Raw genomic sequence first — 15,226 nt, 5'->3', positions numbered from 1 at the left:
ATTGGGAACATTTTGATTTTAAAAAATATTTAATTACTAATTAGGTAAATATAAACCCTTCGATACAAACCAATCCAAGAAATCATTCAAAGAAACGTGTAGAATAAAGCTAGAAAAGTACATAAAGATTTTTAGTGCCCTAAAATGGACCATCAAAGCACCATCTAATTGACCTACTGACTAGGTCCATGCTAACTCACCATTTCCAAACAGTCCTCCTTCTTAACTTGTTCAACATTCCTTCTAGATAATTAGAAAGTTGAATAAATTGTTCCACATTTAGATTTAAGTTTAATATATTTAAACATTAAATTTCTACAAACCAGTAATGTTTTACAATTATTTATTAATCGATAGAATCTATTTATAATAGAAATATATTATTATAAAGTACAACTATATGTATAAATTTCTAGTGTGAATATTCAGAAGTCTGTATTACGAAGCTCTGAGAGATTTTTGACTCAATCGCAGTCAGATACTCTTGTAGGAGCTTAAAAAAAGGATCATCTTCCAGTAATTTTTCGTTTTATAGAATGTTTTCAAAAACATAAACACGAACAAACCCACTAACCTTCTTCTAAAAAAAGCACTTCTTCCGGCGAAACCCAATTTCCAAAATTTGGCATGAATAAAAGAAAGAAGAAAATCACTCAAGAAACAATGAGGAAATCACCAAGAAATGTTAAATTGATAGAGAAGCAGGCAGCAATAAAGGAAGAACAGGGTAATTCTCAAATATCCACCGTCCAAGGGACTCCACATGAATCACCAAGGAGTAGTAGCACTGGAGAATGTATCTTTAGGAGAACAGCGGTGATGTCATGGGTGAGAGCTACGCAGGACATTCCCATTTCACAAGCCAGAGCTTCACCAAGTTTCTGCTATCCTCTTACATCACAATTACCTCCCAGACTCAACATCCTGGGCTCTCTTCGTTTTAATAGACCCAGATACAGATTTCCTTTCTTTTGATTTTCCTATCAAACTGTAATCCAGTTTGAAACAAAAACAATGTAACCATACTTTTACAAAACTATATACCCTTTAAACTCTTGACTTATTCTAGAACTTGGTGAATTTTATGGAAATCAAATTAATTGATTAAGATAAAGAAAATTAAGGAAGTCCATAAGCTTATATTTTATTATTGAGCAAAATTTTCGAAAAAAATTTCCCAGGACTATTGTATTAAAGGAACTCTTGGGTGTGGAAGAAATTGGGTTTCGCTGGAAGAAGTGCTTTCTTTAGAAGAAGGTAAGTGGGTTTGTTCGTGTTTATGTTTTTGAAAACATTCTATAAAACGAAAAATTACTGGAAGATGATTCTTTTAAAGACCCTACAAGAGTATCTGACTGTGATTGAGACCAAAATCCCTCGGAGCTTCGCAATAATGAGTGTCATTGCCCACAGATATTTATACTCTCCCATTCTAATATTCACTCTGAAGTACTATTACAGGATAATGTACAACTATCCGTTTTTTATATATTTTTTTTTTAAATGAGGGTTATACGAGGTCTGTAAAATTAAGATTACTTATAAGTCTCATTAGAGACTGATTTTTTTAAATTTTTCTTTAAATTTATAATTCCTTCTGAAGCCACACGGCGCTGGAGACGTTTCTTCCACTCCTCATAGCAGTGGATTCTAGAATAGCCTTCAGCTGGTCGGTTACAGCCGGTTTGAATGTTTTCGATTGTCCCAAAATGAGTTCCCTTGAGGTGATTTTTCAACTTCGGGAAGAGAAAAAAACTCACAAAGACTCAAGTCAGGCGAATAAGAAGGCTGAGGAGCCACAGGAATGTTTTTACTGGCCAAAAACTCTGGTTTATTGAAATTGCTGTGTGACAAGGAGCATTAAACGTGATGCAACACCCACTTGTTCTTGATGTTTGGGTCTCACACGAATGACCCTTTTGTCGAAGTTTTACAAGAATCTCTCGGTAAAAGTGTTGATTGACCGTTTGACCTTGAGGTAGAAACGCTTTGTGGACGATTCCGTGGATATAGCATGCATTTGATCTTCGACTTCGCCATCCTTGCTTTTTTGGGCCTTGGAGAGGTTGAAGTGTGCCACTTCATGCTCTGGCGCTTGGTTTTGATTCCTGAAAGATTTTCATTTTGCTGAGATTTTTTGTTTTGAGAATTCTTGCTAAATATTTTCTAAACATCGTAATTATATTCCTGAGACTAACTGAGAAAATTAATTGAAGGCAATAAACTGTCTTATACGTCAACAACTCGAGATCTGTAGCAACAGGATGTAATGTGAGTGGTCTCAACAGATTTCTTCCTCATGGGTTAAACTTTAATGACAAGTTAGTTGGAATAATGTGGGTGATTTGCTGAAAAAACAAAAGAAAACAAAACTTTTAGCCGTTTTGAGTTACACGAACTGAAACATGGTGGTTGATTAATGACGTGACTCAGTAATGGCTCTCATTGACAGGAGCATACCGGTGGTGGTTGACCCCTCTCACTCTCTCTCTCTGAGTGTGTGCCTGTTTTATATATATATATATATATATATATATATATATATATATATATATATATTTGTAGTAGAAAACCCAACGAGATAACTGCTGTTCATCAATCAGCGCCGATATACTACGAGAGGGGGAGCCACTAAATACTCACTTTACGAAGAGTTCAATTCTCTCTGGCGGCAACCAAAACATTACCCGGATATTTAGTGTGACTCAATAATTTCCTGTAACCACCATAAATTATAAATACGCGTCTCCTTTCTAACATTTTTGAAACTTTATTTATTTTTAAGTGTGAGTCACAATTTTTAATTTAAGCGATGTAAATATAATTTATTCAAATCAAAAAAGTCAGAAATTTATAATTTTACCATTATTCCAATACAGTTACAAATAAAATTGCTCATATAACTGGTTTTAGGGAGTGTTATCGCTGGGTAACTTCTCCCCTCAATTAGTTAGTTCGATGTCAGCTATTGTCATTGTTACTTATAGCGTGTCTAGCGCTGGTGTAACTTTACAAATAAATTAAAAATAAAAAATATAACTGGTAGCGGGAATCTGTAACATCATTCTGAATAATTTGTTCCCATTCTAATCCGACTCTGCCTGGAGCCTGGGACCTCTCTAGTAGTAACATCAAGGAACTCCCAACAATTCAGTAAAAATTCCTAAGATTTTCAAGAATCGTCTCCCTCCATGAGATGTCTTGGATATTCCCAGTACATTCCTCTACCCAAAGTCTGCTAAAAACAAAAAAAATATACTCCTCTACACTCCAGTTTGTAAATTACACAGAAATAGCACGTTAGAGTGATTAAATGTGCTTGAAGATTGGAATGTTTGACTGAAACCACCTCTTTGTTTTTATATTATTAATAATTTTCAATCTAAGAGAGGTAGCATAAGGATTGGTTAGACAAAAAAAGCAAACAAAATATTTCACCAATCAATTAACTTGATATAACTAAATCCTGACAGAGATATTGTGGGATTCATGGTAAAGATTATTAAACCCAAAAATGCAATAAATAGCACTGCTTAATTTCTGATTAAAGCACAAACGAGTAAAAAAGGATCATTGACTTTCTCCTTCCAAAAATAACTCGGCTTAATTAGAAAAAGAAGTGATTAAATAATTGTAATAATCTGAGTAACACCAACAACAAATTAGGTTAACATGAATTAATAAAATTCTGGTGCGAACATTAAGGCCTTGGGCACAAAGAAAGCGGTCTGACGTGGCGGGCAACGATCCAGCGGTATGTCGCGGCGGTCAGCGATATAGGGAACGTCACACAGGACGCGATATCTTTGTTAGAGAGGTCCAGTTTGGTAGCTTTCTTCTTGAGAAGTAGTTGTGCGTTTTCTTGTTCTTTATTTTAATTTTTATATATTGAGTATGAGCTCGGACGAAGAGCAACAACTCCTTCTGCTATTAGCTTTACAAAGCAAAAAGAAGAAAAGACGAAGTTTGGTGCATGACATCAATAAGAATAGAGAACAATTATTGGAATACCACCGCTTATGTATCGAACTGGAGTCACATGAAGATGGGTTCTTCTAGTATACTACGTATGTCGCGAGAATGAAATAAAAAATGAGTAATAAAGTTTCTTAACATTGGAATCTTTATTTCGTACTTACTAGGTGGCAAGGCGGTCACGTTGAAATCTGTAATTTTGTACTCTACAAGATCGCTTGTCGTCGCGACAAAGACTAGCCTACGGCGGTAGACCGCGTTCTGATTGACAGAGATGATGCAACATTGTTTAATAAAACTAGACCGCCTGACCGCCTCGGTCGGAGATCGTTGCCCGCCGCGACAGACCGCTTTCTGTGCGCCTAAGGTCTTAAAATACGGCTCTTACTAACCACAGTTTACGTAATTAAATGTTCTTGAAACTACTAAAAAGTAGATAACTTCAATGTTATATTTGATAACTTTAAAGGCACCATTATATTACACATTTTTTGGTACATACTTAATCCTATTTAATAAGCAAACATTCCATTAATTATAGCCCTATAGAGTGAGTCTAACATAATCACCCCTTTTGCCAAGAATAACCTAATTAGAATTTTCCTGAGCACAGCTAAGTGTGAGGCATAAGAATACCAAGTTTAAAGAAAATCCTTAGAGCCATTTTTGGGAAATCTCCCCCCTCAAAAAAAAACCCTGAAATCTATTAATTGAAGAGGCACTTCCGGTTATCTAGATTTTAGACCGAAATTGTGAGGTTTGATCATGGCACCTAAACTATACATATACCAAATTCCTGCATTTTTGAGTTATGCTGTGCTCAAAATTCTCACAAACACATAACACTTATTTGTACGAGGGTCGTTTGAAAAGTCCGTGCAAAATCAGAGAGATAGCACTACTGGCGCGTATCGAGGTTATGTTTAGTTAGTAGCATCTCTTGGAAGAACACACACCAAGTTTCAGCCAGATCGGTCTATTTCTTTGTGTTTGGCATTCGTTTGAATCGAGGAAGTCGAGTGATTTTCAAAAAATGGACGAAAAAGAATTTCGTGTGTTGATTAAACACTACTTTATGAAAGTCAAAACGCCTCAGGAGACTAAAGAGAAGCTTGATAAACATTATGGTGACTCTGCACCTTCGATTAGAACAGTTTATAAGTGGTTACAAAATTTTCGGAGTGGCCATATGGGCACAAGTGACGCTGAACGTTCTGGACGCCCTGTTGAGGTTACTACTCCAGAAATCATTGATAAAATCCATGATATGGTGATGGATGACAGAAGAGTGAAGGTGCGTGAGATTGCTAGTGCTGTGGGCATCTCGAATGAACGGGTACATAATATTTTGCATCAACATTTGGACATGACAAAGCTATCCGCAAGATGGGTGCCGCGATTGCTCACGCTTGACCAAAAACGAAATCGTGTGAAGTGTTGCAAGGACGGTTTGCAGCTGTTCCAGAAGAATCCGCAGGACTTTAAGCGTCGTTTCGTCACTGTGGATGAAACATGGATACATCACTACACTCCTGAGACCAAAGAACAATCTAAACAATGGGTTACCAAGGGGGAATCTGCGCCAAAAAAGGCGAAGACCGTTCCTTCGGCCGGAAAGATTATGGCGACTGTCTTTTGGGATTCGCAAGGAATAATCCTCATCGACTATCTGGAAAAGGGTAAAACTATTACAGGTGCATATTATTCATCGTTATTGGACCGTTTGAAAACCGAGCTGCAAGAAAAACGTCCTTTTCCATCACGACAACGCACCAGCTCACACCTCAGCAGTTGTGGTCGCAAAATTAATGGAAATAGGGTTCCAACTCGTTTCACATCCCCCCTATTCTCCAGACTTGGCTCCCTCGGACTACTATTTGTTCCCCAATATGAAGAAATGGCTGGCGGGAAAAAGATTTTATTCAAACGAGGAGGTGATTGCAGAAACGAATGACTATTTTTCAGACAAATCCTATTATTCGGAAGGGATCAACAAACTAGAGCAGCGTTGGACGAAGTGTATAAGCCTAAAAGGAGACTATGTTGAAAAATAAAAAAGGTTTACCCCAAAAAATTAAGTAGTTTTTATTTTTGCACGGACTTTTCAAACGACCCTCGTAAAAACAACTTTTTGATTATATTTCTGGTAAAAATTCTAAATTTGGACACGTTTGCGGTGCTTTTTACCTTTATGGCCAAAGAAAGTACTAAAAACAGAATAATAAAAATCAAAAGTTAGTTGCCTTTTTTTCTTACAACATACGAAATATAAAATAGGTAAAAAAAAAAGAAAAAAAGGAAAGTGCTTATCTCGGATGTACCGGAGAGGAGAACTAGACAAGTTCTATAAGAATAGCGTCACCTGGTTAACATTACAAGAGCGGGCGCATAGCCAGGCATTCACCGGCTGAAGGATGACCTGTTAGATTGGAGGAGCGGTTAGCAGCAAAGTGAAGCTAACAGATAAGCGAACTATATACATATATATGTCCAACGATGGGCCAGCAAAGAGAAAGTACGCTGGAGGGTAGGGCGTTCCAGAAAAAAAACCCAAAACCATCCTTCATGCAGCAGAACCCTAGTGTGTGTGAGGAGAGCAGAAGAGAGAAATAAATACCAGTTGTACTGAATGTAGTAGAGAAAAAGAAAAATCAGAAAGCTGCAGTATGTAGACAGTGAGGGGAAGGTGGAAAACAAAAGGATATCAGGAAGAACAGGCCGGGAAAGATAGGGTTAGACGTGTTGTATGTAGCAAAAGGTTTTTCGGAGCTTGGCTATCCCTTTTTAGGGCAGCTATACACTTCGGACGAGCCAGGAGCCTTTTTCTGTCCACCCACTTCTCTTACTATTCTGCACAAGTAAGCAACTGGAGAAAAACATTTATAATTAAAGTTGAATGGAGTCTCAGTAGAGAGAGATACGTTTGTAAGGGAGTCAGTATGTTATCAAAATGAAACTAAGCTACTTCCACCTCACACTACACGGCGACACGGGCACAGAAAGGCAAAAGACTGGACGCAAGCACTATTTGAAGGTGTAGCTTTCAGCTTTATCAGATCTACATTAATATTAACTATAATAAATTGCAATTAAAACTTGTGCTGAAGAAAACCTGCGAATGGATCTTAGAAATAGGAAAACTTGCATCTTTTCGGACAGCCAAACTGCACTGATGGCCCTGACTTCCTTTAGAACTACCTCTTCCCTGGTTTGGGAATGTAAAAAGGCCCTAGAACAACTGGCTCGGCACAATAAAGTTCAGCTGGAATTGGTGCCGGGTCATTTGGAGATTAAGGGGGATGAAATAGCTGATCAGTTGGCCAGGAATGGAGCTAGTACTCCTTTTATTGGTCCGGAACCTTCCTGGGGATCACCAAGGGTGTAGTTCGTGTGGTTCTCAGTGATTGGATCTGGAGAGAACATGAAAAGAACTGGGTGATGTGTCCTGGATTCAAAAACAGCAAGGTTATTATGCTTTGGCTGTGTAAACGAAGAGCCAAAGTGACTCTGTGTTTTGGGTAGAAATCAGATTACTCTGATTACAGGCCTATATTCACGGGGCATGATAGTTTCAGGAAGCAGTTCTGTACAAGGTGGGGCTTATTAGCTCGGAACCGTTGCGGAGATTGTGTCAGGAAGAGGAGAAAACGGCCTCTCACTTGTTGTTCGACTGCGTTGCAATGGAGTGGTTGCGCTATGAAACCTTTGGCTCTTTGTGACCAAAGGAGATAGTAGCGGTAAAAGAACTAATAGGAGAAGTCCTCAACCTTCTTATTAGAGGAGGTTTCGTTTACCAGATCCAAATGGGGAAAGCACAATAAGCCAAATTTGGCAGCGGTGCCGTGGGCCAAAGGTCCCGTCAAACTTAACTACAATACATCTTTATCATTACAGAACAATATTATACATTATACAATAAATTATGAATAAAATCTGAACGCCAAGGAAACCAATTGCAGTTAGAAGCTTGAATACCATGCTAAAAAATGTTACGCGTGGAAGCTGGGTTCAATTAACGATTTTGGCCTTAGATTCTACTTAATGATAATTATAATAAACTCTGAGGGCCATCTGCCCACCCATCTACGACATATGTTTGACAGTTGGACGTTCGCACACCTGAAGACATAGGCGTTACTTTAATTTTTATAGAGTATATTATTTATTTATTTATTTTTCTTAGGAAGTGAAATGCTTTACCCGCAGATGCAAGCATCTGCATGTAGAACTACCCAGAACAGCGCCTCATTGGCCTGTCACAATTACTTCAGACCGCGTGTTCTTATGGCACCCTAGGGGCTATCTTCTCTCTCACACTGGATCACTAATCCGAATCGCCCGGAGCACCATGATCCATGTAACATGCACTTAAGGCGGCTCCAGGTGTTACTGATTATCTTTTCTGTGATGAAGTCCTGGAGACAACTCTTCTATCTCTTTTTCCAAAAGTTCATGCAGGCGCGTTCTTCTTTTACTCAAAAATAAAATAAAAAAGTTGTTCTACGTCGGCGGTCTTTCCTGGATAATCAGGTAAATGCATGGATCCATATTCACTAAGAAATTGGATTAGATGAAGCAGTTGACCTCACCTGACGTTCCACTCGATCCAAGAACTCGCCTTCCTTGGCGCTCATGACCTTAATGCTTAATAGTAATAGTAAAATGTGTTTTGCTTTCCTGTACCCTTTTGATCTCCACCCCAGACCTAGGATCGCTTACGTTGGCCACTTTTTCCTTCTCTTACGCTGCTTCTTCAATCACCCACCTGTTCCGTTCGCCGAAACTCAATTTTTTGTCCATTTTAGCTTTCCGATTTTACAATAATAATACATCTTTAGGCGCCACGATAGATGTTAGAAGAGGCGAGACCTTCGAAACTATTGAAGAAATAAATTTGTTTTAATTAAAAGAATTAATAGTAAAGTATATTTGCTTGTCGCCTCCGTCCACGGCCTCTAATCAACAGGTGGACATAAAGAAACCTGAATAAAAGGCTTTTCTTTTAATAATAAATCTGGTGCAACAAATTTTAACTTTTCTTTCGCATTTTCCAATTTTTTTTACAAGAAAAACCTTTAATTGAATACAAAGATAGTAGACTTCAAAAATTAATCTTTTCTATCCAAAGTCAGACACCTAACAATAATAATGCTACTTTTTGGCTATTTCCTCGTAATTTATAGAAAACACGAGTAAGCCGTGTTCTGAACAATTGTACTTCACGTGAACGGATATTTTTTTTTTTAAGCCGGAATTTAGGTTTAATTCAGTATTCATAAATATTGTCCAGTTTTTAAAACCGTTCGATATGATGATATGGCAATTTAGTAAAGAAGTTCATCTCAAAACGCGCACTTTTTGGGAAAACACTATTCGAAAATTTGACACGATTATAATTACTAAACTAGAGTAAGAGGAAATCCATAAAAGTAATGTTCTACGAGATACTTACGGACAAATTTACAAACAGACAATCCGAACATTAAGTATGAAGGAAAAACAAATTTAACGCTTTACAGAATAAAAAAAACCATACTCTTTTACAAACGCATTAATTTTCTTTTTTGCACAATAGCTTGAAGTAAATTACCCATTTTCTTTCTTTTCTTGTTTAGAAATTAAAATTAAAACAAAAAATCTAATAAAAGTTCAGTTAATTAATGTAGAAGATAATTACAAAAATTTTAAATGAGTTAAGGCGGGGGAAGAGTTATGCAGCACTCCTTCATAACATTTAGCAGAAGAGAAAATAGTTTTTCCTTCTTTTATAATCTAATTTTCCCAGTGGTATTAATGTCCACTTTAAAGAAAAGTTTAAAATAAAAACGAATAATTTTTCTCCTAAAAATCATAATGTACAATAAAACATTATATTATACTTCCTCATTCAGTACTGGTGACGGAAATTAGATATAGCGATTGTTTAAAAACGTGATTTGTGTCGGCCATATCTTTGACATTCGAGTTTTTCAAAGGAAATCCGAGTTTGAGAACAATTGCATTAGGGGAAAAAGTTGTTATTACAGATTTTCTGAATCGTAGCACGCATGTTTATTGTATCCGTTACCGATAATGGACTTTAATTTAAGGAGACTGATGTTACACTCAGTAATCTGGAATCTTGGATATAAATATCCCAAATAAAGCATAAAATACGCCTCTCATTGGTGGAGGGCAGCCAGAGTACTATGTCAATCTGGGAGACAAAGTAATGCAAAGGAATAAGGCTGGAAACATAGTGGAGCGGCGAGCAAAGCGGCGAAATCAAACACAAGTTAACATATGGGACCGCGCATAGTGGCGAGCAAAGCGAAGCTAGAGCAACGCTATCTATAGGGTACGTTTACAACGGAACTGTGAGTATAGATGATAGCAGAGATGAGAGCTGATAGAGTAAAATATAATCGCTGATTAGTGTGCACAACGGAGCTGTGATACATGCAACATGTCCGAGTAGTGAAGAAGAGTTTTAATGTTCAGCAGCAACAAAAAGGTATATTTTAAAGAAAAAACGCTTTAGAAAATGTACATCCCATAAATAAAAAACGAAGTACTTTGGGCGAATTTCACTATTTATATAAGGAACTTAGAAATTATCCGAATCGTTTTTTTGAATATGTGAGGATGGGTCCACCCACATTCGACTATATTTTAGAAAAAATAAGGTCAAAATTAAGAAAACTTTGGAAAAATTGTCATGGAAATCCTATAACCATAGAAGAAAAACTAGTGATTACCTTTAGGTAAGTAATGGTTTTATTGAGAAAAAAGCAACAAATAAATACACATGAAAATAAATGTAAGCACGATTTAAAAAACAAAATATTGTTTAAAAGTAAATAATAAAATAATAACCAAAAATAATGAGTAAAGAGAGCACTAAATAATTTTTCGACGTCCATTTTGAAGCTCCGATACTGGAGTTCAGCTAGCAGAAAAATGAAAAATTCAATTCTATCATCTATGCTCGTTTATAGCAGCGAGTATGAGTCACTAGTCGCAGCTTCGTTGTGCACGCTCACATAAGAATGTACTAGGTTATTCTATAAGCGCTGATGCATCACTGCTATCATCTCCGCTATCATCTATGCTCACAGCTCCGTTGTGAACGTACCCATAGAGAGTAGAGCAAAGCGTTATGACATGTTTGATTTCTTCGCTCTCATCGCGCTCAATTTTTAAAGGTTATTGCTCATAGGTTACGGATATTGATACATTTATTGGTTTAGTTTGTTTAAAGAAACCTCTGTGCGACCACTACAATAGTTTTTAACAATTAATAATTAATAATTAAAATTAATTAATAATTAGTAGTTAATGGGGAATTCAGGTAATTTTTGCTAAATTTAATTTGGTTCTCAATCCCTTAATGCTAACTTTCATCTAAATACTAGGCAAAATTAAATTACATTTTCACGTTCTACTACTTCTGATCAGAACGAATTCTCCAATCCTTCTTCTGTAGCGTCCTACTACTCCAGTTTTTCAGATGAACGACAGTAATTTACGACAAATCATGGAGTAGTGATTTAATAAAATTATTGTTTTTTTTTAATTGACTAATTTCTTTTTATCTGCATATATTTCTATTTTGTTTTTATTTATTCTTTTCTAACCTTAAAGTAACTGCTAGGATTAATGGAGTTACACTGGGCTAGTATATAATCAAATGTTGAAATAGATATTCTAAAATACGAATGAATCTTGCCAGGATGCTCCCGAAGTTGTAGGTACAAGTGATGGAATTCACCAAGTTCATTTCTAGACTTATTTATATCATGTACACTGCAGCTCCTGCTACTAAGCTGCTGCAAATACCAAATTTTCAAGGAAGAATTTTCATATAGAAATAGTTCCTCCATCTTGTTTCGTCAAAAGGGGAAACGCAACTAAACTCGTCACTATGTGCATGCGACTCTTTGCTCGCTGTTCGTCGCTCTCTTTGATCTGAAGCAGCTATCATCGCCGCTTTGCTCGCCACTCCACTATGTTTCCAGCCTAAGAGGTTACTGGAAAAGTTGTAAAGAAAAACAAATAAATACAGCCCCCAGGTAACAGTTTAACAGAAATGGTAAACGGAAAGAAACAATGATGTGATGCGTACACATCTTCCGCATGGACGAGGACAGACTTTCAAAAATGAAGTCTTAATCGGGCAATCTCCTAGAAGGAAAGGGGGAAAAAAAGAGAGATACTAAGAGATAGTTGCATCGTACAGACATTACAGAAGTGAAAATTTCTGCTAAAAAGATATCCAAAATAATGAACCTATCACCTATAATTGGTGATACGAACAACCAACCCCCTCATGATCAGAGAAACAAACATCTTGATAAAGGCAGACTAATTTTACTCTGACTTTGTAATTGCTAATTAGAAAACAGAAATTATTCAACCAAAAACTCTGTTTTAATAAGGTCAAAAGTGAAACAGTTTCTAGTTGAACAAACACTTTGAAAGTGGGAAATTGATAAAGAAAATATAGTTTGTATTTAGAAAGGAGTCGCCTCATTACGTTATATATTTAGAATAGTTTGTCTATGAATAAATAAATTAGAAATAGGCCAGTAAGCGGTGTAGAACAAGATTTTTCAATTAAAATTATATTAATTATAAATTTAAATACATTGCAATACTTAGCAGAATTCTAAGCAGTGCTAACTTATAAAAAACACAAAAATCAAAGTAGCTTAATCTCTTTTTTGAAATCAAAATTGTTTCCGGTTGAAATATTTGTCACAGTTGCAAGAATATATCTGAAGGTCGTAACATCTGGTCGCCTTTGATCAGCAGCTGTTGGGAGTCACCAATTGTACACCTGAGCTTCAACAATTCATTGTCTTCTTATTTGTTCTTTTAAACTTAAGAATAGTTCAAAGAATCAACAATTTTTTTGTTAATAGAAAATTCTTTGTTAATTAAAAATACCCCCTCTACATGTGAAAAAGGATAGCAGTGAAATTGATTATTGGTTCTATGCTCATCTAATGTGTAATATAAGCGAGAAGTAAATGATGATTGACATGGACGGAAGTGAGGCGGGGTAACAAATGGCCAGCGTTTGGCAACACAATGATCACATAATTGATGGCTGGTGTATCCTGTTATATCTAGGTACATCCTCTATGGACGTTGTCGAGTCATCGAAATGATGTAGCAAATGGATTTCTATTTTTCGTCATAAAAAATGAAATAGTAACAGTGAATAAGAGACGGTGGTGATTTATTTAAATTTTTTTTTTTGTTCTACTTCAAATTAACGTAATTTTTTTTTCTAAAAATTGGGAAGAGAAAATTTATTTTTAAAAAATGATCGATACATCGCGCTCAAAAGTGATCTGAAAAAATGTTTCCATAAAATACTGTAGTACTTCCTTAGATTAGATTGATAGTAGATTAAATCCTCCCCTTCTAAGAGGGTTGAGGGCTTTCCTTACCAGTTCCTTCGGCGCTATAATCTCCTTTGGTCTCAAGGTATCAAAGATATCGTAGCGCAGTCTCTCGATTGCAACGCAATCGAATAACAGGTGAAAGGCCGTTTCTTCCTCTTCCTGACCACAATCTGCACAACGGTTCCGAGCTAATAAGCCCTATCTTGTGCAGGTGAGAAGGCCTGTAATCAGAGTGATCTGATTCCTGCCCAAACCTAGAGTCACTTTGGTTCTTTGTTTGCACAACAAGGGCATAACCCTCTTGCCGTGTTTGACCCCAGGAAGCATCACCCAGTACTTTTCACGTTCTCTCCAGATCCAATCTCTGAAAGCCTCACGAACTAGGCCGTCTCCTCCTCTTCCTGACACAATCTCCGCAACGGTTCCGAGCTAATAAGCCCCACCTTGTACAGAACTGCTTCCTGAACCTATCATGCCCCGTGAATATAGGCCTGTAATCAGAGTAATCTGATTTCTACCCAAAACACAGGGTCACTTTGGCTCTTCGTTTACACAGCCAGAGCATAATAACCTTGCTGTTTTTGAATCCAGGACACATCACCCAGTTCTTTTCATGTTCTCTCCAGACCCAATCACTGGCAGCCACACGAACTACACCCTTGGTGATCCCCAGGAAGGTTCCGGACCAATAAAAGGAGTACTAGCTCCAAATGACCCGGCACCCATTCCAGCTGAACTTTATTGTGCCGAGCCAGTTGTTCTAGGGCCTTTTTACATTCCCAGACCAGGAAAGAGGTAGTTCTGAAGGAAGTAAGGGGCCTTCAGTGCCGCTTGACTGTCCGAAAAAAATGCAAATCTCCCTATTTCTAAGATTCATTCGCAGATTTTCCCCAGCCCAAGTTTTAATGGCAAAAACCTTGGCCTTAAAGACGGTGGCATATCTCCCAAGAGCACTCTCAATGAGTACCTTAGGCTTAGCCCCATACACTCCAGCTCCGGTCCCGCAGGCCATCTTGGAGCCATCCGTAAACCACATGACTCCCTTCTGGCAATGTTCTGTCCAGTTTACTCTCTATTCAGTTCTCCCTAAGTGCTTCCTTACAAAGGATAAGAAAGAAAACCGAAGAAAATGAAATAATACCCGACACTTCCGCTTTTTCCTAAACCCATTTTCCTTCTTATTGACGCATTTAATGCAAGCATTGATTTTCTAAATACTTTGAGGCAAGCTGCAAATGGAAATTTTAAGGGAAAACAAGTCCATCCAGCATCCTCCTTATAGTCACTTCCGCTGCCTCCCGCAAAAAATGCTCCAAAAAGATGAAATTCAAAATAAAAACTCTTTTACACAATATAATAAGCCTGCAATCAAACTTAGATTACCTCTGCGAATGGGATATAGACTTCATTGAATGGTTGGAGTGCTTCTACCCTTGGCGTCTTTTAAAAACTGGCTTTAGTTCACTAATTTGAGAGGGAATCGCTTAAAATTGCCCTTCTGATTGATGTATCTAAATATTTTTTGATTTTCAAGGCCAATTGCACTTTTTTTTTAGACGATTTTCCAAAAAAACGCTGCGAAATCTCTCTGTTCTTAATTTATTTAATTTTTCAGGTAAACGGAAAGGTCTTTTTGGAGAACATTGAAGAGTAAATCTAATGTAAGTATCTATATCGATACTTTAGAGCAGGAGGTTCCTAACCTGGAGTGCTGGAGTGAAGTCCAGGTATATAATAGGATATTATTATTATTCAAGATATTTTTCATATTTTTATTTCTCATGATTCATTAAAGATATTCATTGAGCTTGTTAGAAAACATCTCATTTGTTTTCGTTTTATGAGTAAGTTTTGTTATA

General features: G+C 36.9%; 1 protein-coding gene across 4 annotated transcripts in view; it reads right to left on the bottom strand.

The window, feature by feature from the left end:
• SKIP (Shal K[+] channel interacting protein) overlaps window positions 1–15,226 on the bottom strand; it is a 352,744-nt gene that overhangs the window by 299,133 nt on the left and 38,385 nt on the right. The window contains exon 2 of one of the 4 annotated variants that reach the window (XM_074122724.1): window positions 2,032–2,348. The exons of the other annotated variants lie outside the window; for them this stretch is intronic. Within the exon in view, the coding sequence (XP_073978825.1) occupies window positions 2,298–2,348 (51 nt within the window). The 3' untranslated portion in view covers window positions 2,032–2,297. Of the gene's footprint in view, window positions 1–2,031; window positions 2,349–15,226 lie in introns of those variants that run through there. 4 annotated transcript variants of the gene reach the window in all.

Source organism: Rhodnius prolixus, unplaced genomic scaffold, assembly GCF_049639745.1.
Source record: "Rhodnius prolixus isolate KJV_2025 unplaced genomic scaffold, Rpr scaffold_8, whole genome shotgun sequence".
Classification (NCBI taxonomy): domain Eukaryota; kingdom Metazoa; phylum Arthropoda; class Insecta; order Hemiptera; family Reduviidae; genus Rhodnius; species Rhodnius prolixus.
Note: the sequence above shows the minus strand (reverse complement) of the source record. Positions and strands in the feature narration are given on the sequence as shown.